We start from the raw sequence: 23087 nt of genomic DNA, 5'->3' as shown, positions 1-23087 counted from the left end.
GCCATTGCACTCCAGCCTTGGTAACAAGGGCGAAACTCCGTCTAAAAAAAAAAAAAAGAAAAAAACAATGAAGGGTCATACACTGAAGCCCATACATATACCTAGCATTTCAATCTAAGCTTGTCCACGCACATAGCTGAAGTCAATTACAAGGTCTGATCTAGAAATGCTGGGGGAACTTCTTTGTAAAGTAGTTTTTACAGGTATTAGACTGTATTTTGCACACAGGTCATCATACATACAGGGCAAAGTCAGAGCTTTTATATTTGCGTGTATTGTTCATTTAACTTTTTAAAACACTACTATAGTTGAATATTAAAAACAAGAGCAAGTAGTGAGCATATTATGATTACAATCCTTCCCCATTTACTACTGCACATAAAATGCCAGCAGTGAGTGTTATTCACTGGCCCATTAAGAGGTCTGACCCTGAACACCACCTCTGGGGTGATGTTCATCATCCTCATATGCTTCTCCATTGTAATGGCGCCGTCTTTCCTGATTTGGATCAAAGTCCACCAGTTCTATTGGATCCACCTCATCTGTCTCTTCCATTTCCTTCCTCTCCGGTAGCAGTTTTTCCAGCAAAGACAGTTTATTAGAAGAGAGAAAGCCATTCTCAGGAAAGTTTACCTTAAATTCGATGATTAGGCGACCTTTTTCATACGGTCTATGATAAATTGGCATGCCTTCATTTGGTACACACTTGATATCTCCATGCTTGACAATCTGACCTGGATGAGAGGTGATAACTATGGTTCGGTTGTCAAGAGTAGATATCGGCTTTTGGAAGCCACACTATGCTACAACCAGCTGTACGTCCATACACGTGAAAAGGTCTTCTCGCCGTCGAGTAAAAACAGCATGGTCCTTCTGATCTAACACAGTGATAATATCTCCTGGCTCCCGTCCTGGTTCTTGTTCTCCTTCACTGTGGAATGTTATCTTCTGGCCATCTTTCATGCCTTTGTCAATATAAACCTCTAGAATCTTCTTCTCTCGAACTAGCCATTGCAGCTTTTACATTTATCTTTAGGACTGATCCGCTCCCCACGGCCCTCGCGCTCCATGCACACAGACTGAATTTGCTGAACCCTTCCAGGTCCTATCTGATGAATTCTTATTTGCATTCCAGTACCTCGGCAATTGGAACAGCACTCTACTGCTCCTTTCTTACCTCCTCTACCTTCACATTTGTCACAAATCACATTTTTTTGCAGAGCCAGTTTCCTTGTTGCAGCATTATATAAGTCTTCTAGGGTTACTGAGAGCTGACGTACAACATTCTTACCTCTCCTTTCTCTCTGCGTCCTTCCTCCTCCTCCAAAAAACATACCAAAGATGTCCACGGAGGAGCCAAAACCGCCGCCTGCTCCACCCGCTTTAATTACCTGTTCTCCTCCTTTGTCATATAATTCCCTTTTCTTTGCATCAGAGAGAACTTCATAAGCTTGAGAAATCTGTTTAAACTTCTCTCCGTCATTTGGATTCTTATCAGGGTGGTACTTCAAGGCCAGTTCCCTATAAGCCTTTTTCAATTCTTCCTGAGTAGCATTGGTTTTGACCCCCAAAACATCATAGTAAGTGGTTTCTTTCACCATCTTCTATTGCCGGTGAGCGGGCTGAGGCCAGTGCGGGAAGGAGCGTGGAGCTGTGTGTAGCTACCGTTCCTCCGCCTCTCACCCAGCGTTCTGGAAAGTTCCCAAAATTCCTTTTTTTTTTTTAAAAAAAAAAAAAAAAGGAACTTGTGTTGAAAGCATACATTATTTCTGGGCACAGTTGTCAGATTAAAATATTTATACTAAAAATTATTCATTGCTTATCTGAAATTCTAATTTAACTGGGCACTCTGCATTTTTATTTACTAAATCCAACAACCTCTTTCTGGACCAAGAACCCTACATAGAGGAGAGGATAGAAGATAGTGTCTAGGGGACATGCCTGCACCTGGGAGTCGGAAGGAACAAAAACCGAAGAAGGAGCTAGAGAAGCAGATAGAGGAGTTTGCAGAAATATGGAGAGAAAGCCAGGTGAGTATGGAGCTCTGATGAGTAGTGACACAGGTGTGGGGGAGAGGTGGATATCACGAGGGTGCTGGGTTAAGAAAGGCCTGATCGCTATAGAGTTTGGCCTTTCTGAGAAGTTCTCATGAGTGGTTCTTGATGAAGTTGGGGTAGAGATAAGGATACTTGTCAGAATCACCCAGAATATATCAAAATTGAAATCTATATGGTGGTCCAGTTTTGGGTCCATGTTATGGTTACTAAGGCAAAAAATAAATTTGGAAAAGAACATATAAATCTTTTCTTGTATTTTTCTTGAAAATCAAGAAGGAGGTCTATAATTTGCAACAACAAATTCAGAAGTCCTTTTCATTTTCCTTCTACCTCCTTCACAGCCTCTGCTGTCGTCTGGTGTACTGCTCTCCATAATTTCCTCAGATTGCAGAAATCCCCCTCCTCCTGTCTATTTATTTTTATCACATAAATCAACTTAGCCTGTCTTTCAGCAAAAAGGTCCAATCAACTTCCCCAGTCCTGTCCCAAATGATCTGAAAAATGAAGCCTTTTAGAAGCAGGGAAGGGTGTGGAACTGAGCTAGCAATTACAGAATATTCTTTGGCAGTATTCTGGGAAAGGGAAAAATATGAATTTTCTTGCCCTGTCCTTGGTATTTTGTAAAGCTTTCCAAGTGACTTTGATATCTGGCCCCTTTTGAGAGCTGCCGCTCTTAATCAAGACATAAAACTTTTTCATTTCTTGAAAAGTCCTATTTCTTGGCAAATTTCTCCCGGCAAAGTACATTCTTTTTTCTGCACTGACCCCAGAAAGAGGTGCTATTGTGTGGGAGTCATCGCCTGTCATCTGTCTCTACAAAGTCCACAAAGTACCATGCCAGAAGCAGATAACTCAGAACATCTACCTGATTCTCCTAGTTAAGATTCCTGGTCTGACTAGGAATCTAAAACTTCAACCACACCTCCCTGAAAAAAGATACTGAGCTTGGATGGTCCAGCCACCTTCCTATCTGGGATGAGCCTAAGGATGCTTCTTGGCTTCCGCAAAGCTGCCTTGGTGGTGATGCTGTGGCAACCACAGGGCAGATTCACAAGGACCCAGCCTGGAAGACCTGAGCTCTGGAAGCGGGCAGCCAGCCCAGCAGGACATTCGTAGGGGTGGGGTGTGATCTTAGCCTTCATTTAGCTGGCCTGGGAGTCCTCCAAGGGTCAGAGTCACACCACACTGGTCTGATCTCTCAAGGTTCCTTAGGACTCCAGGTGTTTTAAGAAGATTCTCTGACCCCCCCACCCCACCCTTCCCACTTCACGCCTCAGCTCTCCCCATGGTTAAGAACCCAAGTGTGAACAACCCCAAGGTTGGTGGTGAGGCCTTCAAGCACAACCCTAATCCTGCCCTTTAAAAAATATATTTTGGACTTAAGGGAGGCTGTCCTCAGCTGTTTCAAATCTATTTCAGAGGACCTCCACTCCTTCAAACCTATTTCAAAACTCAGGGAAATGTCGCCTTTCCAGACAAACTCTAGCGACAGCTCCATTCACCCCTTGGCATTTGACTGCTAAAGATCAGCTGACCTCTGCAGCCAGAAGGAGGAGAGAAAATTACTAAACGGGGACCTAATTCCCAGAGGTGATCACCTTTAAAAAGCCTGGGCCTTGTTTGCCAGCTTTGAAATCTCAAAGGGTTATTTTAGCTTCATGCCCCCAATGTGAATAAAACAAACAACATAAACCACCTATAAAATCTAAATTCAAACTTTCTTGTGACCTGTGCATCATTTTTTTTTTGCATTCACATTCTCGGTCAAAACAACACAAACACACACACATGTACACACACACACAGAGCAGATATATAACTATATGTAAATATCTATATATATAGAACAATGTCCTCTGAAGAATATAAATTTTAATACAAGTAAAATTATCATGAATTCCATAACTCCTTCTGCGGCCTTAGTCCACATTAGGTTTTCCATTAAGAGACACTATTGTCATCTGCGAGTAGCTTCTCCTGTTGTGTTCTTCTGTGCAGGACGAGGGGCTGGAGCTGTGGATATTTATGAACCCCAGGCACCCACTTCCTGTCTTCGTGGCTGTCGGCTGTCCATGCCTCTGTGCCTTTTTCTCTGCCTTTGGCCACCAGATGGCGTTCTGGAAACGCGTTTTCTGCACCAAAGCTCCCCTGCATTCTCTTAACTGGGCTCCCTCCCTCTTCTCTGTTCCCTTCCAGGCCATTTTCCAGGGTGCAGCCGAAGGGCCTCTCTGGAGGGCAAATCTGTGTGATCTCGGGCCAGTTATCTAACGCTCTGTGCTCAGCATCTTCAATGTGATGGCACGGCTGTGAGTGCCGCATGCGAGGATGTAGGTAAAAAAACTCAGGACATGTTCTCATTATCCTGCTTTCAGCCTTTCAAATGCTCTCCACGACCTTCAGGACAAACTCCAAATCCTTAGCCAGGGGAACCCAGGCCCCTGCATCATCTGAGGATCCCTGCTTATGTCCCCAGCCCCACCTTCCTCCCTACTCCACCGCACAGTCCCTCTTGCAGCACGGCCAGGAGTCAGCCTGCCCACCTCAGGGCCTTTGCCCATTTTGCTTCCACCACTGGTTCTGCCTCTCCCCGCCCATTCAGCTTCCTCGGGCTCACTCCTCCAGGTCCGTCAGGATTCAGCGCATGCTCTTCATGCGGAGCCTCCTGGCTCCCCAAGCCTGATTCCAGAGCCACTCCACTGGACTCTCGCCTTTCATTTTCTCTGCCTTGCGACTGTTAGTCCCTTGTCTTGTTCACTGTGTGACACACAGGGGGATGAATGGGGTCCTGACAGTGAGGCCATCATGTGGGCTAACAGCCAGCAGGGGGCAGTGAGCACCCAGGGGTTGCTTGGCTCCCCTTTGCTTAGGCAGCACCTTGCCCACACCAAGCTGAGGGAGACCTGAGAAATGGTATTCCTGCCAAAGAGGCCAAGAAAAAAGTGAAGGCACAAATGCAAGGCCATCTTCACCATTTGCATATAAGGCATAAAACCTGGAAGAAAATAAGAGGCAAAATCATAGTCCCTATGTACTGAGTGCTTTCTCTGAGCCAGGTCCTGTGCTGAGCTCTTACCCTGCCTCGTCAGATGGATGACAGCCCTTACAGAAGGAAACAGAGGCTCAGAGGGGTTCAGTTTCTTGCACAGTGTCTCAGAGCTTGTGAGTGGCCTGTCTCCAGGGCCATCCTGTCGGAGGTGGCCCGTGGATTCAGGCCCCTTGCTATTGTTTAATAGGTTTCAGTGAAATAGTTGAGAAACCTCAGGAGTGGCATATGGAGTTAAAGAAAAGGAAAGCCAGAGAGAAGGGAGGAACTGCAGGCGACTGACCCTTAGCCACCCAAGTCCTGATGGCCACAGGCCTCCATGCCAATGAGCCCTGACTGGGGCCACTTGGGTCTAAACATAGCACCTCTGGTCCCAAGGGCTTAGTAGCAAACACCCATCTAGGGAAGCTGGCCTTCAGTCTCATCACCTCAAATGCTTCACAAACCTCAGGGATCAACCTTGAGGTGGGTGTAAGACAGGGAGAATGTTGGGGGCAGCAAATTGAGGGGGGCAATGAGAAGCAATAAGGCCACCTCAAAGGCCACCCAAGCAAAGTGCACATTCACCTCCTTCCTTCCTGAGCTTCACCGTATGAGGAGGTGAGTGGGAGGGAGGGCATCCCTTAAAACATCTAAGAAGAGAGTTGGGGCAGCAAAGGAGTTGTGCTTCACAGGACTCTTATAAACAGAACTGGGGAGAGAAGAATTGGAGGAAGGGGGAAAGACACAGATGAAAGGGAGGGGAAGGTGTGGGAGAGGGAAATGTATAAAAGCTTCCAAGAGGAGTGGGAGGCGGGGGGTTCCCCAGACAGAGAATTAGGCTGGTCCAGATGCAGAGAACAATGGACTTCAAGGCTGGGGGGTGGGGGGCACGGAAGGGAAGGGGGAGGAGAGCCACACAGCCAGATCATAGAGATTCTTGCAGCTTCTGGAATCAAGACCATGGGCACCCTCATAGGTCAGTGTGAGCAGGGAATGCCCCAGGGCCTATGCAAAATCCAGAGGTAGCCACAGGGTGGGGTAAATTGTGCAGATTACAACACTCACCCTTGTAATAACGTCACTGCCTGTGACTCGGGGCCAGCCCCAGGCCAAAGCCCTTCATGCATCATCTCATTTAGTCCTCACAATTTGCTGCTGAAAGGGCAACTATTCTTATTCTCGTCCCCACTCTACAGATGAGGTAATGGAGGCCCAGAGAGGTTAAGTGACTTGTCCCAGATGACACAGCTGGTAAGCTGCAAAGTCAGAATTTGAACCCCAGTTTAGCTCTGATGGCTGCTCTGTTAATCACAGCTGCTTTGCAGTGAGACAAAAATGAATGATCAGGGCAGAATCAACAGGGAGAAGTAAACAAGAGGGAAAAAGACAGGAGTGAGAGGGGAATGAACGGGGAAAAGATAGGAACAAATAGAGATGGGGAAGGGGAGAGAGACAGGGAACATGACTTGCCCAGGAGGGGCATCAGTCCACGTGCAGGCAGGTGGAGGCTCAAGTTTTCTGCTCACTTGGTGATGCAGAGGTTCCCTTTCCCTCAGCAGCCGTGTTGCTGCACAGACAGCAGCTTCCCATCTGGCCTGTCCGGGGAGCCCCCAGCCTCATCCTCCTCAGTGGCAGGCCACTCAGCTTCACAGGAAATGCTCTTTCTCTAATTGGCATTGAAACTCACAGCCCTCCCTTTTCCTGTAGGTGGGGTTTCCATAGGAAAAAGCTGCTTCTCTGTTTCCCCAGCCTAGCAACTGTTTGGAAGTCAGAGCCCCACATCCTGCTCAACTGGGTCAGGTCCCTCTTAGACCGGCTCTTGTCCATCATTTGCTGAAGTGGACCAACTAGTTCCCCTGTGGGGTGTCTCCCCTGGCAATTCTTGATTGGTGTTTGGACATCTCAGATTGTTTCCGATGAAGATGGCCTTGCCTGGGGGTCCTGCTTGTTCCATCATCATCTAACTATGGGACAAGGTTGTGCCAGCCGGTCTGGGGGAAGGAGCACGGGGCTGATCAAGCCATTCAGGAAACACTGGAGGACTTGTCCAGCCTTGAAAGAACTCTAGCGGTTTCTGAATCTAGCCCACTTGGCGGTAAGCATGATGCAACTTCTGCAACTTCTGCTGGGGCTTTTGGGACCAGGTGGCTACTTATTTCTTTCAGGGGATTGTCAGGAGGTGACCACTCTCACGGTGAAATACCAAGTGTCAGAGGAAGTGCCATCTGGCACAGTGATCGGGAAGCTGTCCCAGGAACTGGGCCGGGAGGAGGGGCGGAGGCACGCTGGGGCTGCCTTCCAGGTGCTGCAGCTGCCTCAGGCACTCCCCATTCAGGTGGACTCTGATGAAGGCTTGCTCAGCACAGGCAGGCGGCTGGATCGAGAGCAGCTATGCCGACAGTGGGATCCCTGCCTTGTTTCCTTTGATGTGCTTGCCACAGGGGATTTGGCTCTGATCCATGTGGAGATCCAAGTGCTGGACATCAATGACCACCAGCCACAGTTTCCCAAAGGCGAGCAGGAGCTGGAAATCTCTGAGAGTGCCTCTCTCCGTACTCGGATCCCCCTGGACAGAGCCCTTGACCCAGACACTGGCCCTAACACCCTGCACTCCTACACTCTGTCTCCCAGCGATCACTTTGCCTTGGATGTCATCGTGGGACCCGATGAGACCAAACATGCAGAACTCGTAGTGGTGAAGGAGCTGGACAGGGAAATCCATTCATTTTTTGATCTGGTGTTAACTGCCTATGACAATGGGAACCCTCCCAAGTCAGGCACCAGCTTGATCAAGGTCAATGTCTTGGACTCCAATGACAATAGCCCTGTGTTTGCTGAGAGTTCACTGGCACTAGAAATCCAAGAAGATGCTGCCCCTGGTACTCTTCTCATAAAACTGACTGCCACAGACCCCGACCAAGGCCCCAATGGGGAGGTGGAATTCTTCCTCAGTAAGCACATGCCTCCAGAGGTGCTGGATACATTCAGTATTGATGCCAAGACAGGCCAGATCATTCTGCGTCGACCTCTAGACTATGAGAAGAACCCTGCCTATGAGGTGGATGTCCAGGCAAGGGACCTGGGTCCCAATCCCATCCCAGCCCATTGCAAAGTTCTAATCAAGGTTCTGGACGTCAATGACAACATCCCAAGCATGCATGTCACATGGGCCTCCCAGCCATCACTGGTGTCGGAAGCTCTTCCCAAGGACAGTTTTATTGCTCTTGTCATGGCAGATGACTTGGACTCAGGAAACAATGGTTTGGTCCACTGTTGGCTGAGCCAAGAGCTGGGCCACTTCAGGCTGAAAAGAACTAACGGCAACACATACATGTTGCTAACCAATGCCACACTGGACAGAGAGCAGTGGCCCGAATACACCCTCACTCTGTTAGCCCAAGACCAAGGACTCCAGCCGTTATCAGCCAACAAACAGCTCAGCATTCAGATCAGTGACGTCAATGACAATGCACCCGTGTTTGAGAAGAGCAGGTATGAAGTCTCCACGCGGGAAAACAACCTACCCTCTCTTCACCTCATTACCGTCAAGGCTCATGATGCAGACCTGGGCATTAATGGAAAAATCTCATACCGCATCCAGGACTCTCCAGTTGCTCACTTAGTAGCCATTGACTCCAACACAGGCGAGGTCACTGCTCAGAGGTCACTGAACTATGAAGAGATGACCGGCTTTGAGCTCCAGGTGATCGCAGAGGACAGCGGGCAACCCATGCTTGCATCCAGTGTCTCTGTGTGGGTCAGACTCTTGGATGCCAATGATAATGCCCCAGAGGTGGTCCAGCCTTTGCTCAGTGATGGAAAAGCCAGCCTCTCCGTGCTTGTGAATGCCTCCACAGGCCACCTACTGGTGCCCATCGAGACTCCCAATGGCTTGGGTCCAGCAGGCACTGACACACCTCCATTGGCCACGCACAGCTCCTGGCCATTCCTTTTGACAACCATTGTGGCAAGGGATGCAGACTCGGGAGCAAATGGAGAGCCCCTCTACAGCATCCGCAGTGGGAATGAAGCCTGCCTCTTTGTCCTCAACCCCTACACGGGGCAGCTATTCATCAACACCACCAATGCCAGCAGCCTCATCGGGAGTGAGTGGGAGCTGGAGATAGTGGTAGAGGATCAGGGAAGCCCCCCCTTACAGACGCGAGCTCTGTTGAGGGTCATGTTTGTCACCAGTGTGGACCACCTGAAGGACTCGGCCCGCAACCCTGGGGCCCTGAGCATGTCCATGCTGATGGTGATCTGCCTGGCTGTGCTGCTGGGCATCTTCGGGTTGATCCTGGTTTTGTTCATGTCCATCTGCCGGACAGAGAAGAAGGACAACAGGGCCTACAACTGTCGGGAGGCTGAGTCCACCTACCGCCAGCAGCCCAAGCGGCCCCAGAAACACATTCAGAAGGCGGACATCCACCTCGTGCTTGTGCTCAGGGGTCAGACAGATGAGCCTTGTGAAGTCGGGCAGTCCCACAAAGACATGGACAAGGAGACAATGATGGAAGCAGGCTGGGACCCTTGCCTGCAGGCCCCCTTCCACCTCACCCCGACCCTGTATAGGACACTGCGTAATCAAGGCAACCAGGGAGCACCAGCGGAGAGCCGAGAGGTACTGCAAGACACCGTCAACCTCCTTTTCAACCATCCCAGGCAGAGGAACGCCTCCCGGGAGAACCTGAACCTTCCAGAGCCCCAGCATACCACGGGCCAGCCACGTTCCAGAACTCTGAGGGCTGCAGGCAGTCCCACAGGGAGGCTGGCTGGGGACCAGGGCAGCGAGGAGGCCCCACAGAGCCCACCAGCCTCCTCTGCAACCCTGAGACGACAGCGACATCTCAATGGCAAAGTGTCCCCTGAGAAAGAATCAGGGCCCCGTCAGATCCTGAGGAGCCTGGTCCGGCTGTCTGTGGCTGCCTTTGCGGAGCGGAACCCCGTGGAGGAGCTCACTGTGGATTCTCCTCCTGTTCAGGTACCTGGGACATGGGCTGCTCTTTCTCTGGTCACCCCTGGACCACCGGAAACAGCATCAGACACCCCCATAACCTGCACAGTCCTCATGTTTCTTCCTTAGGCTCACCTGGCACTTTCTGATGCTTTGGGTAGCAATGGTTCAGGGCGCAGCTTTGGGATCAGCTGTACTTAGCTGTGTGATCCTAGGCAAATTCCTTGCTGTCTCTGGGCCTTAGGTGTCTAATCTGTAAATTAGAAATGATAGTAAGAGTATATATCTCGTAGAGCTGTCCAGTCAATTTGATTGACTAATTCCTATAAGGCATTTATGGTGCCTCACAAGTAGACATACAGCAAAGGTAGTGATTAAGAGTATAAGCTTTGGGCAAGGTTGCCAGGGTTCAAATCCTGGCTCCACTTCTTCCCAGCTCTGAACTACAGGGAAGCTAACTTCTCTGTTGAAGATGTCTGTGTTAACAGCACCCATCTTCTAAGTTTGCTTGAAGATACAATGAGTGAATGCTCTTAATGCCTGTAGAACAGCATCCATCTGACATGTAGTCAGAACTCAGCAAATTATCACTATTACTTCCTCAAAGCACTTCTCCTTTTCCACTCTTCACCTGCCCTCATCTCATCTGAGCAACCTCGCTATGAAGAAAGCCAGCACAGCCATCACTCCACCCAAGGTCAGGGGCTGCATATAATTTTTCCGAGAACCAAGAGCTTTCTGGCTGGGCCTGCAGGATGGGGCAGTGGAAATAACCTTAGAACTTTGCAGTTAGGCAGATAGGGGTCCAAATGGCAACACAGCCACTTAGGAGCGGGGCAACCTTGTACATGTCCTTCAACATCTGAGCCTCATTTTCCTCATCTATAACATGGGGATTATGAGACCAAACATACCCTGTGTCTACCTCCTTGGAGTGCGAGGGCTAAATGGGATGATGAGTGACAAAATGTCTAAGGACCCGGGCTTTCCTAGACACAAGTGGGAAACATTCCAGGGATGATGCCTGGTCTCACACTCATATCTGCTTCTGTGAACCTCAGATAGTTTTACTGTGCCAGGCTGCCACCCAAGGCACACTTCTGTTTGGCCAGGCCATCAGCTCTGGTTTCCTGTGAAGCAAAAATATGGTTTCCTTCCCTTACTCCCTCCTCAGGAAGCCACCTGGAGATGGCCCAGCTGTTCTTTTAGGAATCTTGCCCTTGGAGGGCTGCAGACCCAGAGGTTGCCAGAGCCAACCATTCATTTATCCTTCCATTCATCCATCCATTTATCAGGTGCTTTTTGGATAAACTCTTTGTGCCGAACACTGTGCTGGCTGCTGGTGGACAGGTCAACAGAGAATAGGCATTATGGGTGACCCCACTGGGGTGATAGAAAGAAAGGTGCCCATTTGGGATCAACTTGAGGGTAAGAGGCAACTTGCTCAATGCTCTTGTCTTTCCAGCAGCACAGTAGAGTCAGATGTGACTTTAATTTCCAGCCCTCCCACTAATTTCTGTATAGCCCCTGTGAGCCTCCAGTTCTACCTCTGCAAAATGGCCATAATGGTATCTCTTCTCTTAGGCTGTTGTAAGATAAATGAGATTACATGCCACTGGACAATTATTGTTTATCGTGAGATCTATTAATAAGCTCATTTAAACCTCATAACCCACCATATGACCTGGGTCGCATTAATATTCACGTTTTTTACTGTTGAGGAAACTGAGGCTCAGAATGCTTAATTAATTCCTCAAGTCCACACCGATGGGAACTGGGGCAAGGGCAGATTTAGAATTTGAACCTGAGTCTGACTGATTCGAGTCTGGGCTCTAACTGTGAAGTGACCCTAAATGACAGCGCTCAGCATAGGGCTTGGCATGTAGGGAGTCATATTATGAAATGCCAGCTGTCACTTGAGCAAAAGGTGGCAGGTGTCTTAGGAAGGCTTCTGGGCCTGGGCTGGAGGGTGAGATCTGCCCTGAGGCAGGCAATGAGACCCAAGTCTCCCAAGTCACAGTGAAAGCCCAGTCCTGACCATCTCCTTCCACCCCTCCTCTGAAGTTGGCACTTCCCATCTCAAGCTGCACAGAGGGACACAGTGGACCTCCTAAGGGAGGAAGGGGGGTGGGCCCAGGAGGCAGAAGCAGTGTTTCTAGGAATAACACCCCAAACTCCCTGCTTTTGCAGAGGATTTTTAACTTTTTCAAACCATTTAATCCTGACAACACTGTAAAGAAGGTTGTGTGGGTATTTCTAGCCCCACATTAGAGATGAAGAAACTGAGGTCTGAGGAGGTCTAAAAACCTGTCTAACACTATACAATAAGTTACAGATGGCCTTGAACTAGAACTCCGCCTCCCAGGACTTGATCTGTTGCCTCTCCCTCCCAATGCCCTGTACGGTCTGACTCTGATATCTCACCCATCCCCTATCCCATTCTCCAGTCTTTCTGAAACTCCACCATCTCTTTCAGCCTTTCAGCATGCAGTGCTTCTGCCTGAAACCCCCTCACCCCTTGCCCAGACCCTCACTCTCTTTCCACTTGCCAAACTCCTGTGGAGCCTTTGGGTCTCACCAGAGGTGCCTGGCATGTAGTATGAACTCAGTCACATCTGTTGAAATAAGTGAATAAACTTCCTCCAGTACCACCCCCCTGCTTCCTCCCTGCTCCAAGTTGGGTTAGGGGCCCCCCTCTGCTCCCACAGAGCCCCCACTCTTTCACTATGCCCAGAGGCACCCTGTGGTAACCACTCTTGCTGCCCTGGTCTCCAGTCAGCCTCCCTGTGGGGCTGCCTGCACCCTACACGTCCTGACAGATATGACCATGCTGAGGGCAGCAGCTGGGTCTCCTTCTCCTTCTTACTCCCATTGCAACCATCCTGCCTGGCACTTACTAAGTACTTGTTGAATGAATGAAAAGATGAATAAATGAATGATTCAATGACACCATTTTGCCTTCTCTACAACATAGTCTTACATCTGGCCCCTTACATGTTGTTGAACAAAAATTGGCTGAATGTCCAAATACTGCTAAAGGGAAACATGGCTCTTTAAAATAATATTCATCAAAATAATAACAAATTCATGGTCAGGAAATGCCTTTTCACCTCTATCCCTCAGAGTCCACCAGGCGCAGATCACTCGGAGGAATGAGTATGAGGGGACGGGTCCGGAGGGTCCTCTTGCTCTCCTTCAGACACTCAGATCCTAGGGTGACATGACAGAACAGGGGACCTGCCCGCCTAGGTCCCTGTCTCCGTCACTGGGCACCATCCCCCATCTGATCACACAAACATCTGAAGCCAGAGGAAAGACTATAAAAAGAAAGCACCGGCATTGAGGGAAACATCCGGCGAGGAAGTGTGCTGAGTCGGAATTGTGTGGAGTCAACAGATTTTTCCTGTCTTGTAGCAAATCTCCCAGCTGCTGTCCTTGCTGCATCAGGGCCAATTCCAGCCCAAACCAAACCACCGAGGAAATAAGTACTTGGCCAAGCCAGGCGGCAGCAGGTAAGCAGCACGTAGCCCCCACAGGCGTCTCAAGGCCCCCACCGGCCGCCCCTCATGTCTGTAGCCTCTCTGAGTGAGGAAGGGTGAGCACATCCCAGAAACCAGTCTCCTGGGAGGGTGCAGCAGACAGCATCCATCCTCCCACCCTCAGGGGCTTGGTCATGGGGCAACTGTATTGATTGCAATTACAGGACCTAGAGTCACCAAGGAAATGATTTCATCCTGAGGCTCTATCTATCCCCTGACTACAGAGGTGCTATAAATTGCCTTTGTATCTGTAACTTTCACTTTTCTTTCTCTTGACCCCTAAACATAATATGAAGGCTCCCCACTAAAGACACGGATGTGCGGGTGTGCGCCTTTGGGTAATCCTAGAATTGAAGAGACCTTAAGAGAACACCAAATCTAACTTCTTGTTACAGATGGTGAAACTGAGGCTCTGAGTAGTCTGATTCAACCCAGCTATGTAAACTTCAGCAAGTGAGATAATCTCTCAGGACCTCAGTTTCCCCATCTGTAAAATGGAAGCCATCCCACTTCCCTTGTGGTAATGGCAGAGTTCCTGACTCCTGCATCAGTGCTCTTGCCCTGACAACTTATAGCTTCTTTTTATAAGGATGGTGAGAGGTAGTGTAGAGCAGGGGTGAGTCCACACACTCCAGAGTCACACTGGCCTGGATTTGAATTCTTGCTTTATCCCTTAATCCATGGGGAACTTAGGCAACCTGCCAAATCTTCACAAGTCTTGGTTTTCTCATTTGCATATTGGGGTGATAAAAGGGAACCCCTTACAGGTGTGGAAAGTTTGAATGAAACAGTGCATGCACCCTGCATCGCATGAGGCCTGACTCAGACTCACTGCTCAATAAACATTAGTTGTCATTGTCACCCACACATTTGCCACCTCCCTGCTCATGTCTTCACAGCAGCAGAAATGGCGACAGGGGAAAAAACCAGCAGAAAAACTCCCCATGCCTTAAAACCCTTCAGGGAGCCTTCCCACCTGCTGGGATGAGGGTCCAGGCCTGTCCCCAAGTGTCTATGAGAGGGAGGGGCCAGGATGGAGACAGCAGGAGACTGGGGTGCAGGGAGCAGATTCAGAGCAGCTTTAGGCTGCCTCACTCCAGCTGCACCCTCCAAATCTGCTCTTCTGGCCTGGGATTTGGTCTAAAGTAGGAAGGAGGGAATGTTCAGTCACTCATTAAGTATTGATTCAGCACCTACTGTGTGCCAGGCCCTGTTCTGAGCATCGGTGAGGGAGCAGGGAATGACACAGGCAAAAATCCCGGCCTTGCTGGAGCTCCTCTCCTACGGAGGGGTGGACGGCTTCACTGGCTCCACTGAGGTTTCCAAAATTCCTCCTGTGTGCCAGGCAATGCATAGGCGTGGGAGGGGCAACAAGAATGATAATATCAATGAACTCATCTTCACTTCTGTCTGCTGAGTGCTTATAATGTGCCAGGCTCTGTGGTAGGTCCCTTTACCTACAATGTCTCATTTTACCCTCACAGCACCCCATGAGGTGGGTATTATTTATTATTCTCATTTTATAGATGAGGAAACAGAGTAAGAGGAGGGCTGGAATCAGATGATCCAGGTTGGTCTGACTCTAGAGGCCAGGCTGTGTATCCAGTTCCCTGTAGGGGTAAATGAATGCAAACATGAATGGGCATGAATGAATGAATCTATGTGGGAATTTCCCTACCCATGGACTGGTTGGTTTCTTTTGCAGAAGTGCAATCCTAGACACAGATGGCCTAAGTGTGAGGGCTGGAGGCCAGACAGACCCAGAACAGGAGGAAGGGCCTTTGGATCCTGAAGAGGACCTCTCTGTGAAGCAACTGCTAGAAGAAGAGCTGTCCAGTCTGCTGGACCCCAGCACAGGTAGGGGCTCCCTAGAGCCACGCTGACCCTGCTTCTGCCCCATGGTGTCCAGGCTTCAGAGTTCTGCTCCAAGCCACTGCAGGGAAAAGCCATTCTGTTTCTTTGAAGGAACATCAGCAACATTTTACTTCCCTTGCAGCCTCAGAAAGTATTTATTTAAAGACTGGGTTCTACTTGGATTTTGTTTTTCTTTTTTCTTTTTTTAAGACAGGGTCTCACTCTGTCACCCAGGCTGGAGTACAGTGGTGTGATCACAGCTCACTGCAGCACTGACATCCTGGGCTCAGGCAAGCCTCCCACCTTAGCCTCCCTAGTAGCTGGGACCACAGGTGTGCACCACATCTGGCTAATTTTTAATTTTTTTTTGTAGGGACAGGGTTTCACATGTTGCCCAGGCTGGTCTCCGACTTCTGGGCTCAAGCATTCCGCCCACCTCGGCCTCCCAAAGTGCTGGCATTAGAGGCATGAGCCACCTGTAATCAAAACCAAAGTAGGCACCCAGTACTTTGATTATTCATTTTAAAAATCATTCTAAGAACAGCAAACATGCTAGGCACTGGGGAAGCACCTTAGGTGCATGATCTCATTTCAGCCTCCAACCAATCCCTGCAGGTAGACAATTATTACCTCAAATTTACAGATGAGCAAACTGAAGCTCAAAAAAATAAAGTAGCCTTTCCAGAGTCACCCAGCTCACCAGTGGTTGAAGGGGTGCCAAACCCTGAACCAGCCGGTCCTCTACCGACTTCTTACCACTCATTTGCATTTGCTTGGTGTGTTTCAATATCCTTTCACGCTGGGAACCAAGTCAACTCTTTAATATGCTGACAATTGCAATTAAAACAAAAAGATTTTTTTTTTTTTTGGCAGAGAAACAATTAGCTTTGACAATAAATACATACCGTGAACTTGAATTTAGGAATCTGCTAGCGCCCCCCCACCCCTGCTGTGGACATTGGTCAGCCTCCTTTGGCAACACACCCCAGGGCGGACCATCCCTGTGCTGTGGTTTTCTGTCTATGTAGTTAACACTGTTTCTCATGTGCTCCATCTGGCTGCAGACATGCTGAAGGCACGGCAGGGACTTTCCTTTCCTTGGTTAAAAAAATATTGTAATGCTTATTGGGCACTTTCTATGTGCTAGGCCCTGTTCTAAGTATCTTATGAGAAAATCTTATGAGATAGGGGCTGTTCATTATCCTCACTTCATAAAGGAAAAATGTGAGGGTCAGGTGTGTTTAATAATTTGCCCAAGGTTGTGCAGCTCATGGATGGTTATTAACACAGGCAGTGTGGCTCTAAATTTTAGAGCTGTGTTGTTCAATGCGGTAGTCACTAGCCACATGTGGATATTTAAATTTAAATGAATTAAAATTAAAAAATGAAATATTCAGTTCCTCTGTCATACCAGCCACATTTCAAGTGCTCAGTAGTCAGCTCTGGCTAGAACCTGTGGGCTCAGTTCCCACATGGTCCTGTTTGCTCATAGCACAAAGGGTACTGAACACAGGGGCACTGTAAGGAGTAGGGGGTAAGGAAGGAGGAGGGGCAGAAAAGCCTTTGCTGCTCACAGGCTGGACTGCCACAGGGAGACTGGGATCTTGCTGCTCCAGATCTGCTTCAGCTCGTGCTGCTTCAGATTGATATTGCCCCACTTGAGAATGTGACCATGACAATGATTTACTGATTGCATGAATTCACTGAATCTCACAACTCCACAAGATGAGTACTACTGTCTCACCACTTCCTAAGAGGAAATGGGAGCTTAGAGAGGTTAAGCCATTTTTCCCAGGGTCACACACACTGCTTCTAAGTGGCAAAGCTGGGAAATCAAACCTGGGTTGGCCCAGTGCCCACCTGCAGCTAGAACTGGTGGGTGATGCTGGGTGAATTCAGCATCACTTTTCAGCTGTTCTCATATGCCCCAGTGATTTTTCTCATTCCAAGCTTCGCTCCTTCTGAAGCTGTCTGACCCGTGTATAAAGAAAGGCCTGATACTATAACACCAAGAGTTCCACCCAACCTTATGGCCTCAGAGTCTCGGAGAAGAACTAAGGTTTACATTTCCCAAATGTTGAAGGTTAATATTATTTTTATTCAATTATTCAACATTCACTAAGTCCCAGATATGGGGCTAAACCCAAGGATCCAGTAAGACAGGAGCCCAACACTGTCTCCCAGCCTGCACAGTCCAGAATGCAAGACAGAGATTCATTTATCAATACAAAAATGAAGAGGTAGGCCGGGTGTGGTGGCTCACGCTTGTAATCCAAGCACTTTGGAGGCCAAGGCGGGCGGATCACCTGAGGTCAGGAGTTCAAGACCAGCCTGACCAACATGGTGAAACCCCACCTTAAAAAAAAAAAAAAAAAATGACTAGCCATGCTTCGGACTAACTTTTTCAAATTACATAAGTAGTATTTGGTTAATATAGAAAAATATAGATAAACAAAAGGAGAATAAATTGCTTCTGCCCAGTGGTAATTTCAGTTAACATTTTGACGTCTCCTTCCAGTCTTTTATTCTGTGCACAGATTTTAAAGTAACTCACCTTAGGCAAACATTAGATAAATGTTAAGTAGATGTTGTGCTTTTTTTTAAAGACACTGTTTCTTAACTACAAGACTTACAGTTTCTTTCCTCTGGCTTGGTCTTTACCATCAAGCCTAGGACTGTTTTCTTGAAACAGGATTTTCTGTTGAAGGGATGGGAAAGAAGTGTGATTGTGCCATTGCAAATGTAGGGGCCGGTTTTTTGAATTCCCAGCCACCAGACTGACTTGTCACTGACACTACCCCAGTCCCTCTCCTGGGACAGCCTTCGGACAGGCAGCCCCTCCTCAGCCTGACTCTAGGCCAGGGTTTCCTGCAGCTTGAGAGATGAAGATGTTGAGGAGGATTTGAGGATCTGTGGCCAGGTGGTAACAGTGCAGTCCTTAGGTAGCCTGGGAATTCCAGGGGCCCCAGCTGGGCACCTGGAGTATCCAGGGGGAGGAAGGGCCAGCTCTTCAGAGAGAGGGTAGGGTGGTGCCATCATAGAGAGCCTTCAGAGTCATCAAACCTGGCATTATATTGAGGTTTGGTTGCCTAACAGATGTGTGACTTAACTTCTTTCAGCTTCAGTTTCCTCATCCATGAAACGAGGGTAATATTGTTGACCGTCATCAAAGATTTGTGTGGAAGTTAAATGAAATAATCATGGAAATTGCTCATCACTTAACTACCTAATATGTGCTCCCTATTATTATGGATGGGAACCAATGGCAGCACCAAGTCAGGAACTCCAGCCTTGGCTAAGAAAAGTGATTTTTCCCCCATCCTTAGCTAGTGGAGCCCTGAAGAAGTCACCCTGAGGGGTAAAAATCCTGGCTGAACTATAGAAAACACTGAGACCAGAAACACACCACAGCCCAGATGGGGAAATTCTGTAGAAAAAGGCAAATTTCTACTTCTAGGCCTTCTCTGTCTCCTGCCACTTCCTACTCAGTTCACGGGTGTGTCAGTCGACTGCTTTCCTACCCAGGGAGCTTCCCTGTCAGCACCTCTTCCTTCCTGTCCCCCTCTGGCCACTCTGTCTGTCCCCTGCCATTTCCCTTCCCTCCTTTGTCCACTGCCCTTGCCCTGCCCACTGCCCCACCCTCACCCGCCTGGCCGTTCCCGGAGCCTGGCCCTCACTGTGTCCCCTCCTCCCTCCACAGGTCTGGCCCTGGACCGCCTGAGCGCCCCTGACCCAGCCTGGATGGCAAGACTCTCTTTGCCCCTCACCACCAACTACCGTGACAATGTGATCTCCCCGGACGCTGCAGCCATGGAGGAGCCAAGGACCTTCCAGACGTTTGGCAAGGCGGAGGGACCGGAGCTGAGCCCAAGAGGCACGAGGCTGGCCAGCACCTTTGTCTCGGAGATGAGCTCGCTGTTGGAGATGCTGCTGGAACAGCGCTCCAGCATGCCCGTGGAGGCCGCCTCCGAAGTGCTGCGGCGGCTTTCGGTCTGTGGAAGGACCCTCAGTCTAGACTTGGCCACAAGTGCGGCCTCAGGCACGAAAGTGCAGGGGGACCCAGGTAGAAAGACGGAGACTGAGGGCAGGAGCAGAGGCGGTAGCAGCAGCAGCAGCAGCAAATGCCTGTGAACATACCTTGGATGCTTCTGGATCCAAGAACCAGGGGCCTGAGGATCTGGGGACATGAGCTGGTTTCTAAAATCTTGGAACTCAGTAACTAGCGGTGGCCTGAGAACTTTAGGGTGACTGATGCTACCCCCACAGAGGAGGCAGTGGCTCCAGGACTAACATCTGACTGACCAAAGCAGCCCTTTTTAAGCGACTCTTGAGTCTTTTGGAGGACAGGGACAGTTTGTGGCTAAGTGTTTGCTGGCAAAACATACATAGAGCACAAAGGGTCAGTCCTCTGCACAAAGGGTCAGTCCTCTGGCAGAACAGATGCCATGGAGTATCACTAGCAGGGAAGAACGGCCTTCTTGGGTAGCAGGAGTTAGGGGGCTGTACCCTGGGGGTGCCAGGCAATGCTCTCTGGCCTACCAATAAAGGAAAAACAATGGCTCATTCTCCTGTTTGCACCTGTCATGATGGAGAGAGGAAGAGTAATACAGTGAGGGTTCTTTGTCATCCAATCCCTGGCAAGACTGTCACATTGGGCCTGGACAGGAGTGGGGCACCTTGGTACACAGTGACAGGTACACAAATAGCAGACACGTGCGCTCTTAACCCTGTTCCCCTGTCACTGTGTTATCAACTAATCTGCTTCTCAGCTACAAAATTAGAGCTAAGAAAGCACAACTATTTATAAAGCGTTTACATGAGCCAGGCGCCAGGCTTTACAATAGGATTTAATTTGATTTTCCAGCAATCCTGGGAGGGAGGTATTATTAACCCCATTTCACAGACATGGATATAGGGCTTGGAGAGGTCAAGTGGTTTTCCAAAGATCAAGCAGGGAGCAGAGGCAGAGCCAGGATTTGGACCCAGGCTGGCCCAACACCAAAACCCATGCCTTCAACCTTGACACCAGCCTGCCAACCAAGGAGAGGAAAAGCAAAGGCCCTGGAGGTGAGCCGTTGGCAGCAGTGAACTTGCCCGAGCTCTCGCTGGAAACACTGTTGAAACGAACATTCCAAAGCTGGGAAGGCCCCTTCCTCTCTACACTTTCAAGCACAAGGCAGAAAGAACTTGGATCTGAACTGATGCAGGCCCCTATCCCTTCCCAGAAAGCAGCTCTTCAAGTGCAGAGGTCTTCTTTCCTGATCCCATTTGTGGGTAAACCTTTCTCTGTCATTGCAGGTTCAGGCTTGTGAATTCAGGTCCCAGAGGACACTGTGTGAACTGGGTCTATGAAATTGGCACTGACAGCAGCCAGCCTTCCAGGGGATGGGGGAGGGAAGAAATAGCAGATATTTTCCCAAGGCTCAGCTTTATAATTTTCTTGGAAATTTCCGAGCAGTCAATCAGCTAGCTTCTAAACAGTGCGGGTCTCTCCCGGACACTGAAGGCAAAAGTTCCTCTATCTGCTCCTCTTTGTGTCCTTTCTTGGAGCTCAGTGCTTTTGTTCACTGTTCACAGAAATGGGCCAATCATACTCCCAACTAGGGATAATGGGCATCATACATACTTGGAATACAGTGTGGTATCATTATTTCATTATTCCATTTTACAGATGAGGAAAATGAGACTCCCCAAAGTTAAGAGCTTCAGGGGCAGAGTCTCTCGGTTTCTGCTCACCTCACTCTAGGCCAGAGTGATCTCCTTACAGAACCTGTGATTTTCAGGCTGGATCACAGAACTTTTGGGTTCTGTGGGCCAGTGAGAGAAACTGGGGGAAACCAAGCAGGCAGGCAGGGTCTCCAGCCTGACCAGCCAGGTGCCTGCCACAAAGCGACACTTGATGAATACCTGTTGAATGGATGTATGAATGAATAAATGTGTCAATAAATGCTTCAGAGGCCCCTTGTATCCATGTTGGAGCTCCAGGTAGGACTTCATTAGAAAAAAAGATTCTGTTATATAAAAGCAAAGTCTGAGAACCAAAGTACTAGAGTAGACCATGCTGACCTCCCAGTTGCCAGCAGATTTTCAGTGCGGAGCCGATGTTGGGAGGGTAGAGAGAAGACAGTGGGCAGGGAAAGGTGACCCCAGGAAGCTGGAATTATAGCTGGCAACTGGACCACTAGATACATGGGACCACTGCATCATTCTAGTTCAATAGCCCTAAATCTGTACTCCTTGCCCCGCCCCCCAAATACTAGGTAAAACTTTGGTATGGGCATTTTTTAGACTTAAGATACGTATTTCTCATCAGATTCTCAAAGGAAACCTTGACCTTTAAAAGGTTATGCAGGATTGCTTTAAGATACTATCTAAACATCCACAGACATGGGCAATTGTCATAAGGAGTCTGAACTTTATCTATTTCAGGTCTTCATTTTATAGCCAAAAATATAGAAAGAAATGGCAGATGACTTGCTCAAGGCCACCTGGCAGGTTTGTGGGGGAGAGCTTTCCAAATTAAGATGACATTTAACTGAGTGGTTGGTCAAATTAGGATTTAGATCTGGGATTCAGTATGGTGGTCTTTTGAATACATCAAGGATTCTTAATCTGAGGGCCTTGGTTGGACTGCAGGATCTACAAACCTGCTGAACTGCATGCAAAATTGGGAGCATATGCATTTTTTCTATGGAAAGAAGTAGGTACTTAGATCACATTCTCTTTTTTTTTTTTTTTTTTTGAGGTAGAGCCTTGTTCTGTCACCCAGGCTGGAATGCCATGGTGTGATCTCAGCTCCTGGATTCAAGCAATTCTTTTGCCTCAGCCTCCTGAGCAGCTGGGACTACAGGTGCACACCACCATGCCTGGCTAATTTTTTTTTTTTTTTTTTTTTGTATTTTTAGTAGAGACGGGGTTTCACCATGTTAGCCAGGCTAGTCTCAATCTCCAGACCTCATGATTGAGGGAGACCTCGGCCTCCCCAAGTCCTGGGATTACAGCCATGAGCCACCACACTTGGCCAGATCAGATTCTCAGAGATTTAGGGCCCAATTAAGATAAGGGACCACTACAGTCCTCTAGGTCAGCCCTCAGCCCTGCCTTCCCTGCAGCACCTGGAGAACTCATGGGTAGAGCTGCTCCTGTTCTGAACTTTGATCAGGATGGGGGTGTATGTATGTGAGGGACTGTGTTCTCTCCTGCATCATGTATCCCCTCCTGGCGAGCTGATACCAGCTCCTTTCCCAATAACAGGCTCAGAGTGAGACAGTGTCTCTGGTGACAGAATTGGGTGTGCTGAACAGGAAGGTTACAGAAACTTCTTGACATCAGCCAACATGTCAAAGCTGAGATTTGGACATGCTCAAAACAGTTTCCACCAAGATGGGCTCTGCCCCCTGGGAGACTGAAGGAGCAGGCGAGCCAGCAAGCACCCACTTAAATGTCGTCTTAATTTGGAAAGCGTAGAGGGACATTTTTATCAATAGTCAGCCATTCTCCAGCACCAGGAGTACAATGCAGTGCTCAGAGCCTGGGGGCAGCTCAGAGATTGACAGGCAGCGCCTTGTCTGTCACCCAACTTCAGTGTGGCAGCTCGCTGACCCAACCTCTTCCCTGGCTGAAATAAGAGTGAGATGGCAACCATTACCCTTGAAACT

At 48.8% G+C, this 23087-nt stretch overlaps 1 protein-coding gene and 1 pseudogene across 1 annotated transcript; one reads left to right on the top strand and one right to left on the bottom strand.

Moving 5' to 3' along the window:
• Positions 1-258: 258 nt before the first annotated feature.
• LOC108307088 lies at positions 259-1601 on the bottom strand (annotated as a pseudogene).
• Positions 1602-5977: 4376 nt separating this feature from the next.
• Positions 5978-21380, top strand: PCDH12 (protocadherin 12). The gene is made up of 4 exons (XM_017532268.2): positions 5978-10063; positions 13451-13548; positions 15281-15432; positions 19130-21380. Exons 1-4 carry the CDS (start codon positions 7184-7186, stop codon positions 19558-19560), a joined length of 3561 nt encoding a protein of 1186 aa, XP_017387757.1. The 5' UTR covers positions 5978-7183; the 3' UTR covers positions 19561-21380.
• Positions 21381-23087: the final 1707 nt, after the last annotated feature.

The sequence above is a fragment of the Cebus imitator genome, unplaced genomic scaffold (assembly GCF_001604975.1).
Source record: "Cebus imitator isolate Cc_AM_T3 unplaced genomic scaffold, Cebus_imitator-1.0 Scaffold76, whole genome shotgun sequence".
NCBI lineage: Eukaryota > Metazoa > Chordata > Mammalia > Primates > Cebidae > Cebus > Cebus imitator.
This window is presented reverse-complemented; position numbering and strand designations above follow the sequence as displayed.

What these genes read in the sequence shown, in the direction of transcription:
- PCDH12 (XM_017532268.2), top strand. Translation starts at nt 7,184, where the DNA reads ATGATGCAACTTCTGCAACTTCTGCTGGGGCTTTTGGGACCAGGTGGC. An exon ending in GCCAAGCCAGGCGGCAGCAG is followed by an intron (nt 13,549 to 15,280) that starts GTAAGCAGCACG and finishes TTTCTTTTGCAG; the next exon opens with AAGTGCAATCCTAGACACAG. An exon ending in TCTGCTGGACCCCAGCACAG is followed by an intron (nt 15,433 to 19,129) that starts GTAGGGGCTCCC and finishes CTCCCTCCACAG; the next exon opens with GTCTGGCCCTGGACCGCCTG.